Source organism: Gadus morhua, chromosome 14 (genome assembly GCF_902167405.1).
Source record: "Gadus morhua chromosome 14, gadMor3.0, whole genome shotgun sequence".
Taxonomy (NCBI): domain Eukaryota; kingdom Metazoa; phylum Chordata; class Actinopteri; order Gadiformes; family Gadidae; genus Gadus; species Gadus morhua.
In genome coordinates, this window is record NC_044061.1 from 13408582 (window position 1) to 13430884 (window position 22303).

The following is a 22303-nucleotide window of genomic DNA, read 5'->3' on the forward strand; positions in this document are numbered from 1 at the left end:
GTTCGGGAATGAGGCACAACAAAGAAGCACCTCTTGCTATTTTAATGTATAACACATCCTCTCAGCCTATCAGGCATTCCTTCCGCATTTACGGAGGCAAGGCAAACACAGCCAGAGATTCTATAACCTCTCTCTCGTACTTGCCAACTTGCCAGGCCGGACTCCAGTCTCGTTAGTGGTTTATTTCCAGATACTTAGTTTATATGCACATGGTTTTATATTTGGATACTACTCATGTGTGTGTCTGTGTATGGGTGCTTGTGTATACGTACGTGTACCCGTATATTGTGTGTGTGTGTGTGTGTTATGTGTCTGATTGCATGCTTTTGGATGTGAGCTCACTGCTGTCACAGACCCATATCACAAGAACATACGATAAGATCACCATGAAGAACATGAAGAACCTAGTGCATGTTAGACTTTAAACTTGGAGACACAAATAGATAAAAGGTACAGAGGAAGTTTTGTCCACCAACTATGTGACTGAAGAAGAAGAATATAAATTAAATGTTCAGGAAAAAACACACAATCCTCACAGTCCAAACCTTCCTTTTGTGCTTCATTGAGTTCATAACCCTTCCATCTCTCAATCTCTCTCTCTCTCTGTACAACTGTCTTTTTCCGCCCTCTAAGTTATTTTCTTCTTTCTCGATATCTTTCTTTAAGGGTCTGTCTGAGGTTTCTCTCTACCATTATGGCTCTATTCTCATCATTAAAGCGAGTCTGAGAAATACTTTAAAATGAAAGAGCCATAAAAACAACAGAGTGAAAGTTGAAATCTCTTGTAAAGTACAAACAAGAAAAACTCTTTCACACCTTCAAGGCAGTGCTCCAAACTCGCACAGAGAGCAAACGCAATCTACATCTTATCCACGCGTCAAAGCTGACACTTGGTTAATGGCATACATTTAAGGGACTAGTGGAAACAGTCGACAAGGCAAAAGGGAAGTATAGAGAGGGGAGGGGGGGGAAGAGACACTTCCCGTCCCTGCACGAGGAAATACAGATATCGCTGATCAGGGATGAGTTGCAGACAAACAGACATAATGAGATGAGTGTAATGAGTATTCGTTTGCATGCAAGCATGTAGGGAGGGGGGGTGTGGGGGGTCCTTTCATATTAGCATATTAGGTTGCCACTAACTGCACTCCTTGACTGAGGCCTCGCTTGCCTCATCTATTACTGCTTTGGGAACAAAGAAAGAGAGAAAGAGGAGGGCGGCCGGCGTTCGAGGATCTCCCGCATGGTTACATAATGAGTCCTAAGTGGTTTCTACGCCGCATGGCCACCGGATGCCCAGATATATCCCCAGTCATTATCGCTGACGTCTTCTCTTCCATCCCTCTATGTGGATTCCTCTGTACGCCTTTGGGTTTGGTTTCGGGTGTGTGTGTGTGTGTGTGTGTCTTTGTGTGCATGTACACAATGTGTGTTTATGTTTGTGTGTGTATGTGTGTGTATTTCAGATTATCCTTGTGAAGTATAGCTTATAGGGAGAGAAAGTACTCCCCCCCGCCCCCCTCCTCCCACCAACCTGAAGAACACTCAGATGAATGGTTTAGATAATTGAATGTCTTGGTACAACATGATAAGCAGGGATGAACAAGTCCGCTCATGATGCCGGGTGATAAAAGGGATATGGGCGACTGCAGCCTCCATTTATAGCTGCGTAGTCTTCTACACATGGGCCTTTCAGCTCTGATTGGCCTGTTCTGACAACACACAAGGTTGGACTGGACTCATGTACAGGTAATGCGATACATGGGTTGGGTCTGTTTCATGGTCCCATACGTTCACCTTGGGCGACGGGAACATGTCATTGGGTTTGGGCCAATCTTCCGCCTGGCTACAGTCATGCCAGCTGTTGCTGGGAGATCACACGCCATCGAACCGTACACCTGGGGAACGAGTATAAAGGCGTAGAAAAGCTGTGTGTGTGTGTGTGTGTGTCTGTACTTGATATCCTGGGGGCGAGGCGCAGCTAGGCATAGCAGTTCTCTCATGCAGAGATTCACTTTGGAACCCCTCCTAGATCAACCCACCAGGACCAGCATAGTGTCATTAATTGAATGCACGAAGCACACGGTTCCTCCAATATTACAGAAATGCTTTGTCTGAAAGCACACTCGCACGCGCGCGCACACACACACACACACACACACACACACACACACACACACACACACACACACACACACACACACACACAGACGCAAAAACACACACACACACACACACACACACACACACGCACACACACTACACACACACACACACAACTTTACTGTATGTCTTTGTTTCCCATCCCTCGCCCTCACCCCACAGAGCCTCCACAGTGTGGGTGTTCCAACAGCTTTGTTGGTAAACCAGCAGATGATCCCAACTGCTTTATGACCAGAGCCAACCCTGCTATTACTGAGCTTTGTCATTGGGAACCCGCTTCTTCTCAAGACACGCACCCTGGGCCACTCCCTTGCACACCCTCCTTCCCGCCTCTCCTTTCCTCTACACTTCCCTCCCCCGGCCACCCCCCCCCCCCCCCCCCCCCCACACTCACACACACGATAGATCCCAGAACAGACCTATCTCTTCCTGCTGGGGCACTCATCCCCTTGCAAAGCCCAGGGCCTGGGAAAACCCCCGCTGAAGAGAACACACACACACGGGCGCGCACACACACACAGATACACACAGATACACAAACACAGACACATTGACAAACACAAACAGGCAGTGATGCATGCAGAGACCCACGCACGTACTACGTCGAAAATATCAATAACTTAAACACACACAAATGTGCCCATTCGCCCATGCAGATATAGCTACTTGTGTAGGCCTATGCCTGAGGCTGCACCATGTAGTTCTACCTGAGTGGAATGCTGTGAAAACAATGATAAAAGCAATACATGATGAAAAGGAACAGGCTATATCAATTTATGCTTGTATGATTCAGAGCAGGACCATTGTAGCATTAAAGATCATTCAAATGTTATTGAATCTAACATGCTGACACATCCCCCCTTCAGTATTTAAAAAGAACAACAAAACATACGACATTTGTCCAATGGAATAAAATTGAACGGCAACAAGAAAAAAGGTCAGTAAGTTAGCTGGATCCTTTAAGAGAAGACAAAAGTTAGTATCCCTCCCCTTTCATTAGTGTGCCAGAGAAAATGAGTTCTCCAGAAAGATCGATGGGCTTAACGGTTTACACACACAGGAGCACTGAGAGACTCGACCCACCGACCCCTGTATTCACTGCCTTGCTCTTGCTCTTTCACCGCCGTCCCCACAAACCAGATCAGACAGACACCTCCTTTTAAACATTATCACGCAAACAACAGTATCAGCTTTGCTTTCACAAAGGATGATCCAGTGTTTTGAATGCTAAGGATGTAGGAAAGGAAGCAGTGAAGAAAGGCTAGAGACGTTGAACACCTGTCCTGACGGCCACTTAGAGACTTCTGGGTCATTTAACTCAGTTAGGAGCCTTCCTGAGCAAAATACCTCAACCAGAGACTCCGTCTCCCACTCTACTTTTATTATTTCCTTCTTTACTAGCCCATGTTTGATTCCCGTCTCACATCATCTTGTTTTTTTGGCCATTTGTTTATCTTCTTAAGCGGATTGGCTCTCTCCCTCTCCCTCTCTCTCTCTCTCTCTCTCTCTCTCTCTCTCTCTCTCTCTCTCTCTCTCTCTCTCTCTCTCTCTCTCTCTCTCTCTCTCTCTCTCTCTCTCTCTCTCTCTCTCTATTTCTCTCGCTCTCTTCTGTGACTCAGGACTATGTTTTTGGTTTGAGAGATTACATCGCAAAGCAAAAAAATAAAGAGAAGGAAGTGAGGTTGAGTACCGGTATGAGGAGGAGGAAGAGGAGGACGAGGAGGAGGAGGAGTAAAAGAGGAGTGAGTGACATAGAAAAGAAGATGGCACGAAAGGAGTGGGATGGACCAATTGCCAAAATGTTGCACAACGACCCACCCCCTTAGTCTCTCCAACAGGCAGGATTATCATTCAGAGCATTAACACATCCAAATAAGATCCAATGACTTGGGTGGGCAGGATTCATCTCCAGCCCTTCCTGATAACCCAAACTGAGGCAACCCAAACTGAGGCAGCCAGTCATTCACAGCTATTGTGAACCATCGTGTTTTGCATCACATAAGTATGAACATGGTAAAGAATCTCTGAAACAACAGACACCAGACATTACATTTGCAAGCGCACAATCCTCAGTCAGTGAATGTATATGGTGTTTGGTCTGTTGGTTAATGCAACTTGTTCTAGCGTTGCCGTGGTGCTTCATATGGAGGCTTCTATCCGTGAAAGCACTCAGCTTGCATGTAATTTGAATCGGCGTCTTTGCGTTGTGTAGTCATCTGAGCTGTTATATTCAGTGCTATTTTATGTAAATAATGATGTCTTTCAAATAATGACATTAAGCGTGTCTGAGGAAGACATTTCTTCTTCTATGGAATGGATTAGGATGACGTGTTTAAGGGGTGCACAACGGAAGTCCATGTTCGCTTTGCTTCCGCTGAAAATAATCCATTTCAACAGTTCCTTTATACATATTGGTTAACAACATCAACCGTGACATTAATACCGCTTTTAGATGATGTAATTTCTCGAAAAACTTGGTGTGACCCAGGCAATTATTGTGTTTTGTATGTACTTATAAAAAGAACCGTTGGAACAGATTTCTTTTGGCCGAAGCAAAGCGAAAATAGACTCTGTGAGTGTGGTGCATCACAAAAACACGTCATCCTAGTACATCCAAAGAAGAATACATGTCATCTTGGGTCACTCCAAAAAGAACATTTGAGAGAACATCATCAGTTACATAAAATACTACTGAACACAACAGCTCAGATTACTTCACCAACGTGAGAGAGAGAATCAAACCACATGCAATCTGAGTGGTTTTAGGGATAGCAGCATCCATATGAATCATCATGGCTACGACAGAAAACGTTGTAACAAACATACTTAATATCATATACATGCACTGACTGAAGATTACGAAAGAATAAGAATTATATAACGTATGTCATTCATTTTGGTAAAACAGAACCTTGACATAAGTGACGTATTGCTGTTTCTTGGAAAGGGGGCTAAAACGTTCATAATCCTATCGTTCATTGTTTAGGTTGGAGATCACGTTGCGATTACCATGAAATCCGATTTCTATATTGAACAATAAAAATGTAATTTAAAATTAAAGTCGAAAAAGCATGTAGCCTACTATGTATTGCGAGACACTATGCCATTCTAATCGACATGTAACCCAACTGTATCCCTTGTGTTATGAGAAACGCTCTCGTTTTGAGTTCAGGTAGATAATATCACACGAATCACAGCATGCATCCAAACAATGCTGTCTTGGCAGGAAACCTGGTTTAGTGGCACAGTTTGAAGCACCAATCAAAACTAATAGCTGCTGCGACGGTTGTTGTGAAAACAGGCAAATGATGGTTAAAGAAAAAAATATCCAATTGGATTCCTTCCTGTAGATAACCCAATACCATATGTGGTATGTTACGACACTATGACAGAAAATGGTATGCTAGTGATCTTGCTCTTAAATGCTGGAAAAAGGACAAGGAGATACAAATTGAATTGCTTATCCAACACAAAACCTGGCTTTGAATAGGTAATTGTTGTTGTTTAAATGTGAAACCATAAACCCTGAGTGAATACGTTGTCTTTGTTTGGAATCTTGACATTTGATCCAGCTTTTCTGCAGAAAAAAACGGAAAAACATCCATGGTGCGGGTGGCAAGTCTTGAGTCAAATGCGGGAGAAAAACAAATGTTGTTCATCACAATGCTGGCTACATGGAGCTCGCGGCAGCTGTAGGCTAGCCGCTAGCATCTCTGCATGACGTGAAACGTAAGAGGCTGCCGTCTGGTCGACATGGTGTCAGCACTCCAGAAAGCCCTGGGCTGTTAGGGCTGGAGCACATGCTACACACACACACACACACACACACACACACACACACACGGGATGTAATGGCTTACCGTGTGTATGTGTGCATGTGCACGTGTGCGTGTGTTTGTGTGTATGTATGTGAATGTCTGCATCATGCATTGGTGTATGAGCGTATACATGCATTTTTTGCGTAGGTGTGTGTAAGTGTGTCCATGTGTGTCTGTATATATGTGTGTGTGTCTGTATATAAATGTGTGTGTGTGTGTGTGTGTGTGTGTGTGTGTGTGTGTGTGTGTGTGTGTGTGTGTGTGTGTGTGTGTGTGTGTGTGTGTGTGTGTGCGTGTGTGATTGTATGTGTGAGAGCGGTTTTCTAAATTAATGTCTGCAATCTGCATTGAGTGTGCATGTGTGTTGGTGTCTTTTCCGTGTAGGTTCATGTGTGTGTAAGTGTGTGTAAATGTGTGCTTGTGTGGGTATATTTATGAGTGCGAGGGCGTGCTGGGTGAGGGGAGGCCTATTAAAAAGCTGCCTGAGGAGAGGGCTTTCAGTGGGGAATCGGCAGGGGGGCCGGGGCCATGGCAGGGGCCATTGTGTGTCAGAGTCCCATCCTGAGAGCCGGAATGAGAGGCATTCTCCTCTGCTCGGCTGGAAGACGTTGTACCACCACCGACCCCGGCTGTAATTAGAGACGCTCGGAGCCCACAACCCAGAGAGAGGAAGGTAAAGGAGGGCTAGGAATGAAGGAGGGGGGGGCAGGGAGCGAATTAGAGAAACAGAGGTCGGGGTTAGGCGGGGAAAACATGTGGGAGGAACGACGTGTCATTTGGGGGCAGTTTTCCACTTAACAATGGGATTCGCGGTGGCAGAAACCACGTTGGCACGTCTGATTACAAGCACAGTGGACTGCGTGCGCGCTAACAACGGGAGGTCAAACGTGAAGCTCATTCCATGATTGGAGAACCGTTGGTGTCTAGAAACATGAAATGGTGATTGATTGTAATCACCGGCGCTAACACTGGGGTAGTCACGGGACGTGTGAGGCGTTTGGGGTTTTGGCCTGGCCGTATCCCTCTCACAGAACGCTTTCAAAGTTAGCTATATTAGGAGATTGGCGACGTGCTCTCTGTGAAGACGGTGTTTCACGGATTAGCCGAACAATGTGTATCTCTGACACAGTGGACCTTAATGTAGGTAATGGTTTTGATTCGGGGTCATCATTAAGCAAATAAACACCGATATAAAAATGAGTCCATGAATGTGTATTTATCAGTGATCACTAAACAGCGAAATCAGTCAGATAAACATCGTAGGCTGTTTTCTCTGCCATGGTTTGCTCTATTTATGGCCTGTTAGGTTTATTTATCTTAAAAGTGCTCATGGATGCAGCAGATAAAAAAGGTGTCAGACTCAATCTATGGATAGCTCATTCTGCTCGATGTTTAATGACATTAAAGTTTGGGGCTTGCCATTCTGTGCACTTGGCCGTGTGTTCGTAGGCTTCAACATCAGATTGCTAATGCAGCAGCCACAGTGCTGGCAGTCAGTGACGTTTTCGGCTACATCCGCAGGGGGATTTTAAATGACGGTCCCATGAGGTTTCCCCAGAAAGACTAACAGAAATAATAACGGTGGTGACGGTCATCATGACCTTTCTGTGTGTGTGTGTGTACTGGAACCTCCTTGTCATGAGCAGGTGCTTCGTTGATGACAGGGAATAAGACCTACAATGAGGCACCACAAGACTGAAACTCTCCTCCATTTCACCTTCAATACTCAAACATGCACGCACGCACGCTCACACACACACGCAAGCACGCATGCACGCACACACACACACACACACACACACATACACACACACAAACACATACACAGAAATGTGCACTCAAGCTTCGTGTGTGTGTGTGTGTGTGTGTGTGTGTGTGTGTGTGTGTGTGTGTGTGTGTGTGTGTGTGTGCAAGCGTGTGCATGTGTGTGTGCATGCATGTGTGTATGTGTGTAGCATGGAGGTATTAGGTTTTGTCTGAATGTGTGTGTGCGTTTGTGTGTGTGTGGGGGGGTTTTGTGTGCGTTTGGGCGTGTATGGCGATGTCTGTGTATATGTATCAGACATGGCTATATTTGGACAGGCTCTCCAGTGTCTTAATCCCAGGCTCTGCTGTGTTCCACCTGATTACTCTGATCATTCACATCTGACAGGCCTGTTGTTAACCCTGCTCTACACACACACACAGACACACACACACACACACACACACACACACACACACACACACACACACACACTAACACACACACACACACACACACACACACACACACACACACACACACACACACACGCACACACACAAAGGTATTGAGCTGGACAGGAAAATAAGCCTGTAGATGGAAAAGGTTACGGTCTTGTCTTTCCCATTCCCTTTCAGTGCTCCAGTGTAGTGACAACACACAACGTACAAAAAACAACCACCAGTACATGTTAAAGCTTGGCTCACACGTGTGTGTGTGTGTGTGTGTGTGTGTGTGTGTGTGTGTGTGTGTGTGTGTGTGTGTGTGTGTGTGTGTGTGTGTGTGTGTGTGTGTGTGTGCGGGACGGGGGGACGACCCTTGTCGTGTCTATGGGTTTGTTGATCTAAGCAGCGTCCCCTCTGTCCAGTGACCACCGTCCCCGCCCCTCTTAGAGCGGCTCCTCCTGACAGACGCTGTGTGATCTTTGACACGTTATTGTCGCCGTCTGCGGATGTTGTTCAGTTTTCCGTGCCTGCAGGACCCAGAGATCTGGATTCAGCCACGACCCCTGTGACAGCCAGCAGCAGCAAATGACAATTATTAACAAGTGTGTGTGTGTGTGTGTGTGTGTGTGTGTGTGTGTGTGTGTGTGTGTGTGTGTGTGTGTGTGTGTGTGTGTGCGTGCGTGCGTGCGTGCGTGCGTGCGTGCGTGCGTGCGTGCGTGCGTGCGTGCGTGTGTGTGTGTGTGGTAGTTCACAGAGGGCTCTTGGGGGCAATTTCAAAATTGCAATATAAATATGAGGAACCTGACCTGACTTCACTCTCACCCGAGGAAAAAACACACCTCCTCTGAACCACAAGTCAAAACTTTTATTCCCAGCGCACATCTCTGTGGCCTAGAACACACATTGTGCATAGACAAAGAGCAGCAACTGTGGTCTACAGTACAGGGACAGCAGACAAAAGAACAAAACATAACGCATGTCAGGTAAGCCGTCTCTTTTTCCACTTATCTCTCTCTCTCTCTCTCTCTCTCTCTCTCTCTCTCTCTCTCTCTCTCTCTCTCTCTCTCTCTCTCTCTCTCTCTCTCTCTCTCTCGTGTGTGTAATGATTCATTTGACACCTGGGGACGTGTTCTTCTCTGTCTACAGGTTAGCGCTCTGTGTCTTGGGTGACCCAACGTGGGGCCAGGGACCCATATCCCTTTACTAGAAGACGCCCCCTGCTCCAGGCACAGCTCCAGCCCAGGCCCAACGTCAAGGCCAGCCCCGCTATCCCATTGCCTGGACAAAGAGACCTTGGCTGGTAGGTAACCAATGCCTGCATGCATAGAGGCAATGGGGAAATGACTGCCATTCTCATTCGGCAAAAACAACCACATCTATTGTGTGCAAATACATATGAGAAGAAAACTAGAGAAGAAGAAGAAATAGTTAATAAATGCAAAAATGAAGGCAAATGGATCACAAAAGAGACTTGCATCTAGTAACTTCCCCTGGTGATGTAGTCCTCTTGAACACCTGGGAAAATGCGGGAAACGGTAAGCCACTAGAGTCCTTATTTATTGACAATATTCGTTTGTAGTAGTAATAGTCAAATCATCTAATGGCTATTCATTAGTAAGAAACGATATAACGTGAATCAACGTGACTATACCTGACATAAATACAACTTTGATACATAACACCGTCTGTGCAAATTAATTATTTTGCCTGAGTCACGTCTCAGGCAAAATCATTTTTTGCCTGTTTTTGCAATGGTGGTGAGGATGACATTCCCCAGCGGTCAACAGATCCCACGCTACTGCACAACGTCATCCAACTTCTTTGGTTATTGTTGATTATATTTGTTCCTTAAATAGTGGGAGCATGCAATAATCCAACACTGTAATCCAGCCAACATGTAGTTGAACAGTAACTACTCAGCAGTACTCTGTGTCTCGGTCTGGCCTAGGCTGAATCTCTGCCAGGGTCTTTAGCACCGAGAGCTAAAGGGTGAAGGTGTAAGTCATTTTGATGAATACCTCTGCCCTTGGGCAATTTAGGTAGCACTTCCACGGGCTGTTTCTTCTCTGACAAATAGCCGGGGTGCTCAAATAAAAACAGTGGACGAGGTAACAGACTTCTCTCTGTTCCGCAAAGCAGGGCAGGAAGCGGACGATCGTCTAAGTAATTTAGTGCTATAGGTTGCTTGATTCACCGGATGAATACAAGTGGCTGTTGAAATAAGAGCCTTGTGTGGTGGCTAATAAGCACTCGTTCCTTTTTACCGAGTCATATAAATAGCCTCCACGCTGAATCCAAGCTAGCTGGACACAATTCAAACAAAACAAACAATCGTCTCCTCCCACATCTTTAGGCTGACTTCTATGTTCTGACGTTTTTCTTTCACTCTGTGTCTCTCTGTCTCTCGCTGGAGAAAGAACGAGAACCATCCATCTCCAAGTCTCTCTCTCTCTCTCTCTCTCTCTCTCTCTCTCTCTCTCTCTCTCTCTCTCTCTCTCTCTCTCTCTCTCTCTCTCTCTCTCTCTCTCTCTCTCTCTCTCTCTCTCTCTCTCTCTCTCTCTCTCTCTCTCTCTCTTGTGGCAGCAACTGCTGTGTCCACCTGCAGAGGCCAACGGGCGTGAACCCTCTCTCTGGCTCTGTGGCGTGAATACTGATATGAGGAAGAGGATGATCAGGACCGTTCACCCTGAGAGAAGCACTGCAGAACCATGGCATCTGAAAACAGCTGCGTGAAGCACCCAACACGTGGGTGCTTGTTGTTATTATCATTATTCATATTGTTGTGGTTGTTGCTATTATCATTATGATTGTGGTTTTAACATATAGATGATTCTAATTATTCTCATCATTATTATTATATGAACACAACATAATGACCTTTTTATTAATAATTAGGATAAATGCTATAATCTTTTTATAAATGACCTATACTTTTTTTATAAATGACCTCACTACCATGTAGTAGCTAAAGATAAATGTACAACCACACCAATATAAACAGGTATGGAGGACTAAAGCTGCTTTCACGCCGCCGCGCCGCATCTCGCCACCTCCATTCATTAGAATGAGGCAAGTGCGGCGGAGGGGCGGCGGTTACAAAAGCGTCTGTAGACCAGGAAGCGGATGCCGCCCACGTGAACGCGCACAGATTTTGCCCTACCGCTCAGCCTTCCCCCGTGTAAAAACTTTCGGCGGCGGCAGCTGAACCCACCGGTAGCGAGGCGGTTACCAGGGTGGTTACTGCACTGCGGTGTGCAAGCACCTTAAGGCTACCGCCGCAAACCTTATCACAGATATATATTGTTCCACGTATCAACAAATGCCCTCAGAGGCAGCCCATCATTTATCAGGCTTTGGTTGAGTTCCTGTAATTGGGTCGCACAGCATCTTATTGCAAGTGAGGCCTATCGGACTACACTAGTGTTGCATTGGATCCAGCTCCCGAGGCGCTTGTTTCGGTCAGCACCCGAGTTCGATCGCTTCGTTCACGTACGCCAACAGATCCGTACCAGTGATTCAGACTTACCAAGGTAGACTAAGGGTGCACTCACACTAGGCAAGTTTGCCTGTTCCGTGCTGCAGGAAGATTCAGCACGATTCCCCCCCTCCCCACTCACCCCGCTGGCCCGTGGTCACACTGCTCCCAAAGGCCGTGGCATGGGCACGATTGCTCCTTCATACATACGTCATCACGTCGTAATACGATAAATACGTCATCCCCAAGCGTGGTGTCGACTGAATGCTGTCGTCGGCCCAAATTTCAAGTAAACACTCGACTTCACTATCGTACCAACGTAAACCCACTCGTGAACCGCTTGCCGCCATTGTTTAAAATGATTGTTGTGGGGAAGAAGGGCATGGACCTATAAAGAAAGAAGGGTCGCGCAAGCACTACGTCATCCAGCTCACATTGCGTATCCGCGCGTGTGCACGTGTCATCTCATTAGCATCTGTACTTTGGCCACGGCACACCTCTCCCAACTGTGCCGTGGCCAAGGGGCTGTTCCGTGCTGGAATACGGATGGCGTAGTCACACTAGTCAAACGTTCTAGACTTTAGTATGCAAATAAGCTCGGGCACGGGGCCGCGGCCCTAGTGAGTGGCCCCTTAAAACAGACCAACATCTGAGCTTGTGAAAGCACCCTACAAGACAGCAAAGATGCAATGCATTGTTGAGCCTGCACTATATAACTGTCCCCATTAGCAGCCTCTAGTGGCTGAAATTGTAGCAACAGAGGTAGCTACATAATTCCCCTGAGATATTCCCATAGCGAATAGAGAAAAACGATCTGGATGATTTGACTAGTGGATGGGCGCATATTTTTCTTGCTCAGATATTTTTGAATATACAGTAGCTACAGTAGAGAAGTTGCAGAGTGCAGGTTTTATGTAAGCTTAATTTTCTAACCTATTGTGGAACAGCGTTCTTAAGATCACCCTTTAAAGCCATGACCCAGCAGTGACCTTCGGTAAAAAAATATATGAAAAAAGACAGGCAAATGTCCGGCACAGATTGTCCACAAACTGTGCACCAAACGGCCAGGCCAGGCCAGATGGTCAGAGGCATGGCTGGCCGTCAGTGGGCTCCTGTTCTCCTCCAAGGGAAAAAACAACACATTCAGCACATTGACAGACAGTGTATCCCAATACATATCACCCATACATGCACAGACACACACACACACACACACACACACACAAATAGACAATATGGTCAGAGAGGGCTTTTAGTGTAGTATCTTCCCGCCTCCTTACAATACGTAAGAAACATTATGCCCAACTTCACCACCCCATTAACCCCCTTGCTTCTCCTTCTTTCCATTCTCTGCTCACAGCAATTAAGCAAATGGGCATTAATTAATCGCTATGGGCAACAGGACACAGAAGGAGTGGAGCAGACTGGATGGATGGACTGCTGAGAGAGAAAAACAAAAGCACACACACACACACACACACACACACACACACACACACACACACACACACACACACACACACACACACAAACAAAATCGCAAATGTAACCACTACACAAATGCAAAGATAGATTTGAGCAAAACCTGCATAATGTACTTGCCTGAACGGAAGGCTATTTAGGCACACATACACACCTACAAGTACAGAAAGGCAAAACACAAAAATATTGAAACAATAAACCCAGATTATGGCCATTTCTTGAGACATCAATAGATTGTTGCCTGAATGAAATAAATAAAAACAGTCAAATGAATGGTTGAAACAATAGGTTTGCTAATTTATTCCAATCGTAAACAAGTGCTGAGCCGCAGGTTTTTCCTTACAAAACGCTTGGCCGGGAACCATTCCTCTGGCTTTCTGCGATTAGAGCTGGACCACTCGATAGTACACAACCTAGTCTATCAAGGAGAGACTGCTGACAGATCGTTTCTCGGACATAAACTGTAAAGTGGGCTATTGGTGATCGGCAGAGCCCTGATATTCTCTATTGTATTGAGTAAATTGGTCTTTATATCATTACAGGACCCAGTGTGTGTGTGTGTGTGTGTGTGTGTGTGTGTGTGTGTGTGTGTGTGTGTGTGTGTGTGTGTGTGTGTGTGTGTGTGTGTGTGTGTGTGTGTGTGTGTGTGTGTGTGTGTGTGTTAGTATATCTTCTTTTTATAGCCAACATAGACAACCGAGGCAACAATTGATTTACTTATAGTCTACAATCAACCATCTCTTGAAGACTTGGGCCAGATGTAAGTGGTTCTGAATTTGTTAAATATTTTGTCCCATTCAAGCACTATTACGCTCTCTCCACTAGAGGGCAGACGTCTCGATCAACGCAACAATAAACTGCAGATGATTAATTAATAGACTTGGCATGAATCACTGCCTTGACCGTCAGTCGGACCACAACATCACCATCCTACTTTATGATCCAGACCATGTTGCCAGGGTTTTGTGTATATGTGTGTGTGTGTGTGTGTGTGTGTGTGTGTGTGTGTGTGTGTGTGTGTGTGTGTGTGTGTGTGTGTGTGTGTGTGCGTGCGTGCGTGCGTGCGTGCGTGCGTGCGTGCGTGCGTGCGTGCGTGCGTGCGTGCGTGCGTGTGTGTGTGTGTGTGTGTGTGTGTCATCCTCCTGTGCTTTGCATGATCTCATCCTGACTTGTTTTGTTGTGTGTCAGCAGCAGAAGGAAGGTGGTAGGTCAGGGACCAGGGTCACATGGGACAGGACCTCACGTGACAGAGACGCTGCGGCAGCACTGTCACAGGATGAGGGTTGCTTATTGCCTCACGTGTGTCAGGTTCCCTCAGCATGCAATAGTCTGCCTGCCAGACTATAAACGTGGGCACCTCTATGTTTTATCACAGGATATGACTTTATCATATGGGCTCGCAATTGTAAGTGCTTGGCACTTGTTTCTATGGAAGTCTGCAATACATCTTGTTTTCGCTTTCTTCTGATAAACAGTTTGTTCTGCTGGTCTTACCTTTGCAGTTCCCTCTTGAGGATCAATGAATAACGTTTTGTCTTGTGACCTGCATTGCTGTAAAACAGAGCCTTTGCTTTTCAACCTGCAAAACGTTATTCTAGAGCAAACAGATGAGGAGTTACTTACAAAGTAAGCTATCCAAACCTCTCAAAACCACAAGAAAACCAAAGTTAACAAAATGCTACCTACCAGCTATGCTACAAAGATGTCAAAGTTTATATCCAAATAACTATATTCACAAAGCTATTCAAATATACTTTGTTTACCAGATCATTATATTTAATATTCTGTGTACAAAGCAACCCTGGTGAAAAATGAACGACTTATTGACTAAATGGATTCATTTGTTTCGCCCGGTGCACATGTATAATCTAATCTCCCTTCCTTCATTAAGATAATTAGTCGGAGAGGCAGGGACAAGAAAGCGTAGACAAAACCAGCTAGCGTAATTTAATTATGGAGGTTTTTGGACGTGGTCTATGTAACCAACACACACACACACATATACACACACACACACACGCACAATTATTGTGTGATTGAGCAGGGTTGTTGTAGTATGTTGTGTAGTTGTTGCGTATGTAGAATGTAACAGTCCAAAATCGATTCAGTATTTAAGCTTGACAAAAGTCAGACACTGTTCTTTGCAGTGAACCAAGTAATTGCAACACACATTTGGATGTGAATGCTGGCTTCAGACAATTTGAGAATTTAAACACAAGCAGCGTAGTTATTTACATTCACCACTAGGGAGCACTGTGTAACTAGTATTATGCAGAACACGACATACAGTGACTGAGCTGGTTTATTGGCATGCCCACTCAAATCGAAAACATGTGTTAATTTTGGCGGCGGAGCGGGGGCGACGACGACGACGACACACAATCCTTTCATAGTCCTGTTTCATTGTTGAATGAAAGGTGTCGATTGTAATATAGATGGTTGAAGATTGGCAGCCGTGTAGAAAATGGCTGATTTAAAAATTCTAGAAATATACTTATTGGAATCACTTCAAATTAAAACATTGAAGCAAAAATGTATGTATTTTCTGGTAGGAGAATGTAAGTAAGGTAACCCTTCCTATTTCTAGCAAAAACTATGTTCAAACTGTAAAGGAAAAATGCATCATAGCATAAAGGATAAGTAGGCCTATACAGTTTACAGCCAAACTGCGTAGCCTTGAAGGCTTTTGCTCATAAGCATATTGCCAGTTGTTTGGTTCATATAGTGTATTTGTGTGTGTGTGTGTGTGTGTGTGTGTGTGTGTGTGTGTGTGTGTGTGTGTGTGTGTGTGTGTGTGTGTGTGTGTGTGTGTGTGTGTGTGTGTGTGTGTGTGTGTGAGCGCTATTGCTCAATGTATGTGTGCATGCTTGCAAGTGTGTGTGAATGTTTGCGTATGTTTTTGTGTTGTATGCAAAAGGGGTGTGGAGTAAAGTCAATCATTGCGAAACTGTCAACGTCAGAGATAGGATCTCCTCTTAAAAGCATCCAATGGTATGAAGAAGTAGACAATCACTGACTTCATTCCAGTAATCATTTGGGAATCTCATTCGACCGGTTTATCAGTTTATCCCTTTCAAACAATGGGCGTATGTTAACAAAAAAATATTTGGGATAATTGTGTCTATTTGGCCTTAATACAACCTTATTATTAAGAGAAGGAACTCTATCCTCCAAAGACCATGACACTCAACAACACACAAAAGTAATGAGCAACGGTGTAGCACCATCAGGAGTTCATTTTTAGTCTGTACACCAGATGGCGCCACAACAACATTCGGCCACCGTGAAGCCGTAAAATAAACTAAATTATGAATCGTGCCCACATGGGCTTCTCTAAGATATTTCCACTGAGTTTGACTCTCCAATTGAAGGTCAAGGGCTGGTGTTCGAGAAACAGCCACGTAAGCTTTTAAATGAAACCCTTCTGCCTCATTTTCTTTCTTAACAACCATAATAAATCAGAAAAGTCAACACCAGGGAGGCAGTAAGGCAGGGCCTGCCACTTGTTTCCAGTTAGTTTGGTATTGATTCTCCGTCTTCCTTGTGATAGCACTATAACCATCTGACCTGATTGCTGCAATAACCACACTGGCCTCATATCCAGCAGGCATCGCCCTTGCATTAGAGGGAGAAGGGGAGAGTGAGAGAGGGGGAGAGAGCGGGACAGGGAGATTAATGCCACAAGCTGAGTGACCTCGGAGAGTGGCCTGGGGTATCTCTGGAATGTCACACAACTCTGAACCTTGGGTCCCACTCATCCCATAGCAATAAAATGTCCATTATGTTTTCTCTTAATAAAAAAGTAAAATAAATATGTACGAATAGCAGTGTCTTGCGATATCAGTAGGCGCCTACCAAGTGTCTCCTACCAAAGACTATGCTCTCATTGTTATCGATAGTAAAAAACATTTGGAGATATAACAATTCACTTTGTAACACCGAGAGAGCTTTATAAGACGATGAGCTTTATAAGAGGATCTCGGATTCATCTTGTGTTGTTGTTTTTTATCCCTCTTAATACCTTTCAATTATTTCCACTAGGCTTGGGCAGTATCTATTTTTTCCTACCTTCATACCACCTTGACATTTCACTGTGTACGGTATATTATGGTATTTCTGTAAAAGAATATATTAAAATTATAAGAAAAAAACATTAAAGCGGAGGTGCTGGTGATAGAAGAGAATTTATAAGATGTCGGAAAAAATGTAATAGAAAGAGACATGCTGTATAATTGATGGTATTGAATATCATAACTTCTGTATTTCTCCCCTAATACTCCTAGTATACCATTATACCGTGATACTGCCCAAGCCTAATTTCTGACCACTTTCAGCAACAAACCCAGGAGATTTTCCTGAGCACTCTAGTTGAAAAGTTTAGTGACACCATTTGAATTTAAGATGCATGATCATTTGGTTTGTCCTCATTTTGAGGGATTTATTGTGATCTAACAAGCATCAATGTGATTTCTTAGACAGACATCACACATATTTTTTACATACACTCTGCAAACTGCAAATACAGAGGAAAACAACAACATAGAAAAATATGTTGTCCAACATAATCAGAGGTAATAGCAAACAGGGAAATCAAATGATTCCTTAGATTTATCTTTTACCAAGCGTTTACATCATTTAATTTTAGGAAAACCATTAATTGTTTAGCTTGTTATTCAGTTGTTAAGTTCAGAAGGAGTTCTCACAACCCTCCTTTCGTCCGACTGGAAGACCTAATAATTCCTCCATGTTGTTAATTAAAGGCAAAAGAATCCTTCATACATTTACATAAAGACTTATTTTCATAATAAGACAATATTGCTTTGATTGACAATAACACAAATCAGAGCTAATTGATATCCTTCAACAACAGTCCCTTGATGTTGATATATTATCTTTCCCACTTTCATTATCAGCTGGTTGAATATAACAATTTACAACAACCCTTTTATTTCAAACAAAAACAAAAAACATTCACCTCAACACATTCAAATTGTACCCAGATCTGAAAGTCATACTCCAAAATAAAACATGCACATGGACTTGATAGTTGTGCTCATACATCTTACAGGGAAACATGATACCTTCAACCATAATAATTCTTCTTTAATGTGATTATTATTATCCAAATACAAACAGATTCAGACCAAATTTGAAAGGGTTATTGCATGAGTTCTGCTGTCAGGGAGAACAGGCCTCTTTGCTATAGAGCATTGTTTACTGGTTGTTTGGCTGACTTTGTAAACAGTCAAACGCTTCCATGCCTTACTAAGAGTGAGAAGTGCTCAGTGAATGCTATGAATGCTCATGAAATACATTGTCATCGTAACATTTGGATTATTTGTGTAATGGGGGTTCGTCCTGGAAATCTGTGTGATAATTTGTCAACATTTGTATCCAATATCTGCTGCCACTGAAACGTTGCACTGTTTTAAAAAAGTGCAGCAGGAGGCCTAGCATAAATCATTAGCAATACAATCCTTGAACACATGGAAAATCTTGTGTTTGCATTAGTTGATCGATTCCTGAGGGGTTTGTAGACAAAATCAAATTGATTTTAATGAACCAGGCATGTCCAATCAATCCAAGAGAAATTGAGTTAGTCCACTTTCAAGAGAAACGTGACCCTGCATTTAAGTACAGAAGTGGCCATGCTCAACCTCATCCACGCCTATCCTGTGCGTCTTCCTCAAATGCGTCGTTGACGTAGCGGTGCTGATGTTCCTGTGGCTCGGGGGTTTGTGGGCCGGTCAGTGGCACCTCATACAGGGGCTCCCCTCCGGACACCGTGATCACAGTGACATCTGGTGGCGGATACGAGTAGGTGTTGCTGACCTCGTTCTTTTCGTCCTCATTTTCGACCCCAAGAGCCTTGAGGATGTCGCACTTGCACATGGGGCAGGTCCTTTTCTCCAGGAGCCAGGGTTCGATGCACGCCTTGTGGAAGATGTGACCGCACGTCAGAACAGTGATCACGTCCCCCGCCTTGTAGGATTCGATGCACACAGCGCACGTCTGAGCGTCCAACCCCGTCTCCGGGTCGCCCCTCTTGACCGTGCGCACCACCAGCTGCTTGATGGCCTTCTTGGCGTCCTTCTTAAGCCTGTCATCGGAGCGCCTCTGCATCCGCAGGTTGACGAGCCGATGGGCAGAAATAAACACAAAATAGCCAATGGACGCCGCTGTCACGATAAAGAAGGCGACGGACAGGAAGTAGAGCCAGTAGGTGTCCACCCAGGGGCCGTGAGGATTACCCAAGTCAATAACCATTTCTATAGGGATTCCCATATTGACCAGTTTGGTGATCTCCAGCCCTATCCCATTTCCGATCATGATGGCCACCATCCCAGGGGCATCTGGGTGGGACATGTGCATGGTTTCGTTCCTGGTCCCCTCCACGTTGTACACCACAATGGCAGCAGCCCCTTCTGCCTGGGCCCCATTTATCTTTTCGCTGAAGGTGCAGTTGCCCCTCTTGACGAGGGCTATCCAGGGGGGTATGCTGTTGTTGCGGCTGTAGATAGGGAGCCCACCGCAGCCCGTTGGGTCTTGAATAGGCATCATCAGACGTCCGGAAGCCCCCTCCAGGGGGGAGTTGCGGCCATACACACCACACTCACAGTAACGCTTTATGGTCAAATTGGTTTGGATGTCCAGGTAGCTTATTTCCAACAAGGCAGACCAAAACACGAACGCCGAGGAAGCCTGAACAAGTCCGCACGACAACACCAGGAAGAGCACACATTGCCCTACCTTTAGATCCATGGCAACGCTTTTCTCTCAACAAAAAAACATGAAACGCTTTCCGTAAAAGGAGTAACTTTAAATACTTGTTTCAGAGTTGTCCAGTTTTTATGTTCCAGTTGTTGTTGTCGTTTGATCGACGGCGATCGGGATAGTGCTAGCGTTTCACCCAACCTGCTCTCGATGGTAATCTGATATGAGCCTCTTGTAACATAACACTGCTCTGCGTCAGCCACTCACCTCTCGTTATCTGCCTGGACCTTGAACAGTGAGCACTCCTCTCACAGTGCAAGTCACTGGCACTTAACAAGTTGAAGTTCTGAACTGTTTTGAAAGCCAAACGAACGCAAGCCAATAAGAAAGGGGAAAGACGATAACTGAATGATAAGGCATATATGTACAGGACAGTCATAAAGACAAGGAACTTGTGTTATAAGGGGCTGTTGACTTTTCCATTCGTCATGCTCACGGGGAGAAATCTGTGAGGCTGAATTTCTTGTTAAGCTTGTTCCTCTTGTCCCTGAAATGTGAGCTCATGTTGTTGAGTTTGAGCAAGATGGGAAGCTTGTTCTACCAGCCAGGCAGCTCTTTAATCTTAGAAAGGAGAAGTTTATCTTTTCTATCAGAATGGAGAAGTGTCTCCAATCTCCATTCTGAACTTTTCATGACATCCAAATGAATGCAAACACGGGTGACCACAAGGTGGCCAGTAAATACATGAGACAATGGAACCTAGATTTTGCATGTGCTTTACAGACTAATGTTAGTTGAATAGGTCATGGGTTGTATTATTTTGCAAAACAATGTAAGGAAATAATGAGCTCTCCAAGCCTCATAGCTACGAGGAACATCTGAGACGGTACAGGATTCTGCCACCCATAGGCATTTTTTTCAACAGAGGAACATTTAAATGTCTTCCTCCCTCAACCAACCTCCCTTCAGCTCCCTCTCACTCTCTTTCTCTATCTCTCCCTCTCTGTCTCTTTCTCACTCTCTTGATCTGTACCTCTCAAAGACATGCACGTGTGAACACACACTCATCAATGCAAACATTAAAGGTCCCATGGCATGCTACTTTATGGATGCTTATATATAGGTGTTTGTGGGCCCTTAATACAGTATTTGAAGACGTTCAAGAAATTCAGCATTGGTGCAGAATTACAGCCACTGCAAGCCAGTCCCACAATGAGCTTTCCACAAACGTGCTGTTTTTTTAGAAGCGGGTAAAGGTAGAGGGCAGAGGTGTGGCTCTGTGCAGCTTGTGGCCACAGTACCATGCGCTAGTGTTTAGATTGGATGTATAGTAATTGCTCGGATTCATTCATTCATCATCCGGTGGCGCACACAGCTTTCGGCCGTGTCCTGTAAATAAACACGCTGGGTGCTCCGGCAGGAGTCCTGGAGCTCTATATCAAAGCTGCCGAGGCACCACCGCCACGGAAGTGACGGCAGCGGGCAGCGCCGAAGCGGATGTGCCTCGCGGTGGTGGTGCCTTGGTAGCGAGCAGCGGGCAGCACGGAGGCACCTACGCCCCGCAGCCGTGGTGCCTCGCGGCGGTGGAAAGATTCCAAATCGGCGTGCCTGAGCTTTGTTTTTTCAAGGAAGAGCAGGATAGCCAGTGCTCGTTTTACACCTAACACCATTTCTAGCTACTGGGGGACTATAGGCAGGCTAAGGGAACTCATATTACTGTCAGAAAACTTCATAATGTTTAACAAAAACACCTTCATGGGCGGCTAGGCAAAGGATCAATAAATAACAATGCATCTTGCCAAAGGGCTATTTTCTTTCTTACAATTATCGATCATAAATATTTAACAATACTAAACAAGTTAGATTAAAAAAAGGAAATTAAATTCAAAGTCTTCAAATTGCAGCATGGACATGATTAATTGGTAAATACTGGCATCTGCTGGCAGCATTCAAGGTGGTTTAAACAGTATGCATTGCTTGCAAGCTGCGAAACAATCACAGCCAACACTTTAAAAATATCATGGAATTTTATGATAACTTAAAAGCGATTTCTAATAATAATAATGATTAGAACATTTTTTATTATTAAAGAGAAATATTAAAGAGACATTGTAAAACATGCTGTTCCAACAACACTTTGTCGCTGCTGTTAGATTAGCACAAAGGAGCACTTGAAGAGCTCTGTCTAGGTGACATGGGTGACATGGGACTTTAATGTACAAAAACATGTCTGAACAATTATGCTACCACATGATCCAAACGTTCACTGGGACAGGGACCGGGGTTGCATATGGTGAGACCTGCCACCCTAAAATAAAAAATAAGAGAACCACCTCCAGCTCAACATCGGCAAGACCAAGGAGCTGGTGGTGGACTTCCGATGGAGCAGGAAGCCAACCAACCCCCATTACCATCCAAGGGGTTGAAATAGGGGCGGTGGACGCGTAAAAGTTCCTTGGAG

General features: G+C 44.8%; 1 protein-coding gene and 1 long non-coding RNA gene across 3 annotated transcripts; one reads left to right on the forward strand and one right to left on the reverse strand.

Moving 5' to 3' along the window:
- Positions 1-8898: 8898 nt before the first annotated feature.
- LOC115558185 (uncharacterized) lies at positions 8899-13160 on the forward strand. 2 transcript variants are annotated; one of them, XR_003979302.1, is made up of 3 exons: positions 8899-9471; positions 10755-10916; positions 13007-13160. It is a non-coding gene; the product is annotated as an uncharacterized LOC115558185 (long non-coding RNA). The 2 variants fall into 2 exon arrangements; XR_003979301.1 differs by having other exon boundaries at positions 8899-9154; positions 9318-10916.
- Positions 13161-17537: 4377 nt separating this feature from the next.
- On the reverse strand, positions 17538-20373 carry LOC115558794 (E3 ubiquitin-protein ligase RNF128). The gene has a single exon (XM_030377255.1). It carries the CDS (start codon positions 19888-19890, stop codon positions 18787-18789), a length of 1104 nt encoding a protein of 367 aa, XP_030233115.1. The 5' UTR covers positions 19891-20373; the 3' UTR covers positions 17538-18786.
- Positions 20374-22303: the final 1930 nt, after the last annotated feature.

Excerpts from the sequence above, each read along its gene's own strand:
- LOC115558794 (XM_030377255.1), bottom strand. The coding sequence starts at position 19,890 with ATGGATCTAAAGGTAGGGCAATGTGTGCTCTTCCTGGTGTTGTCGTGC.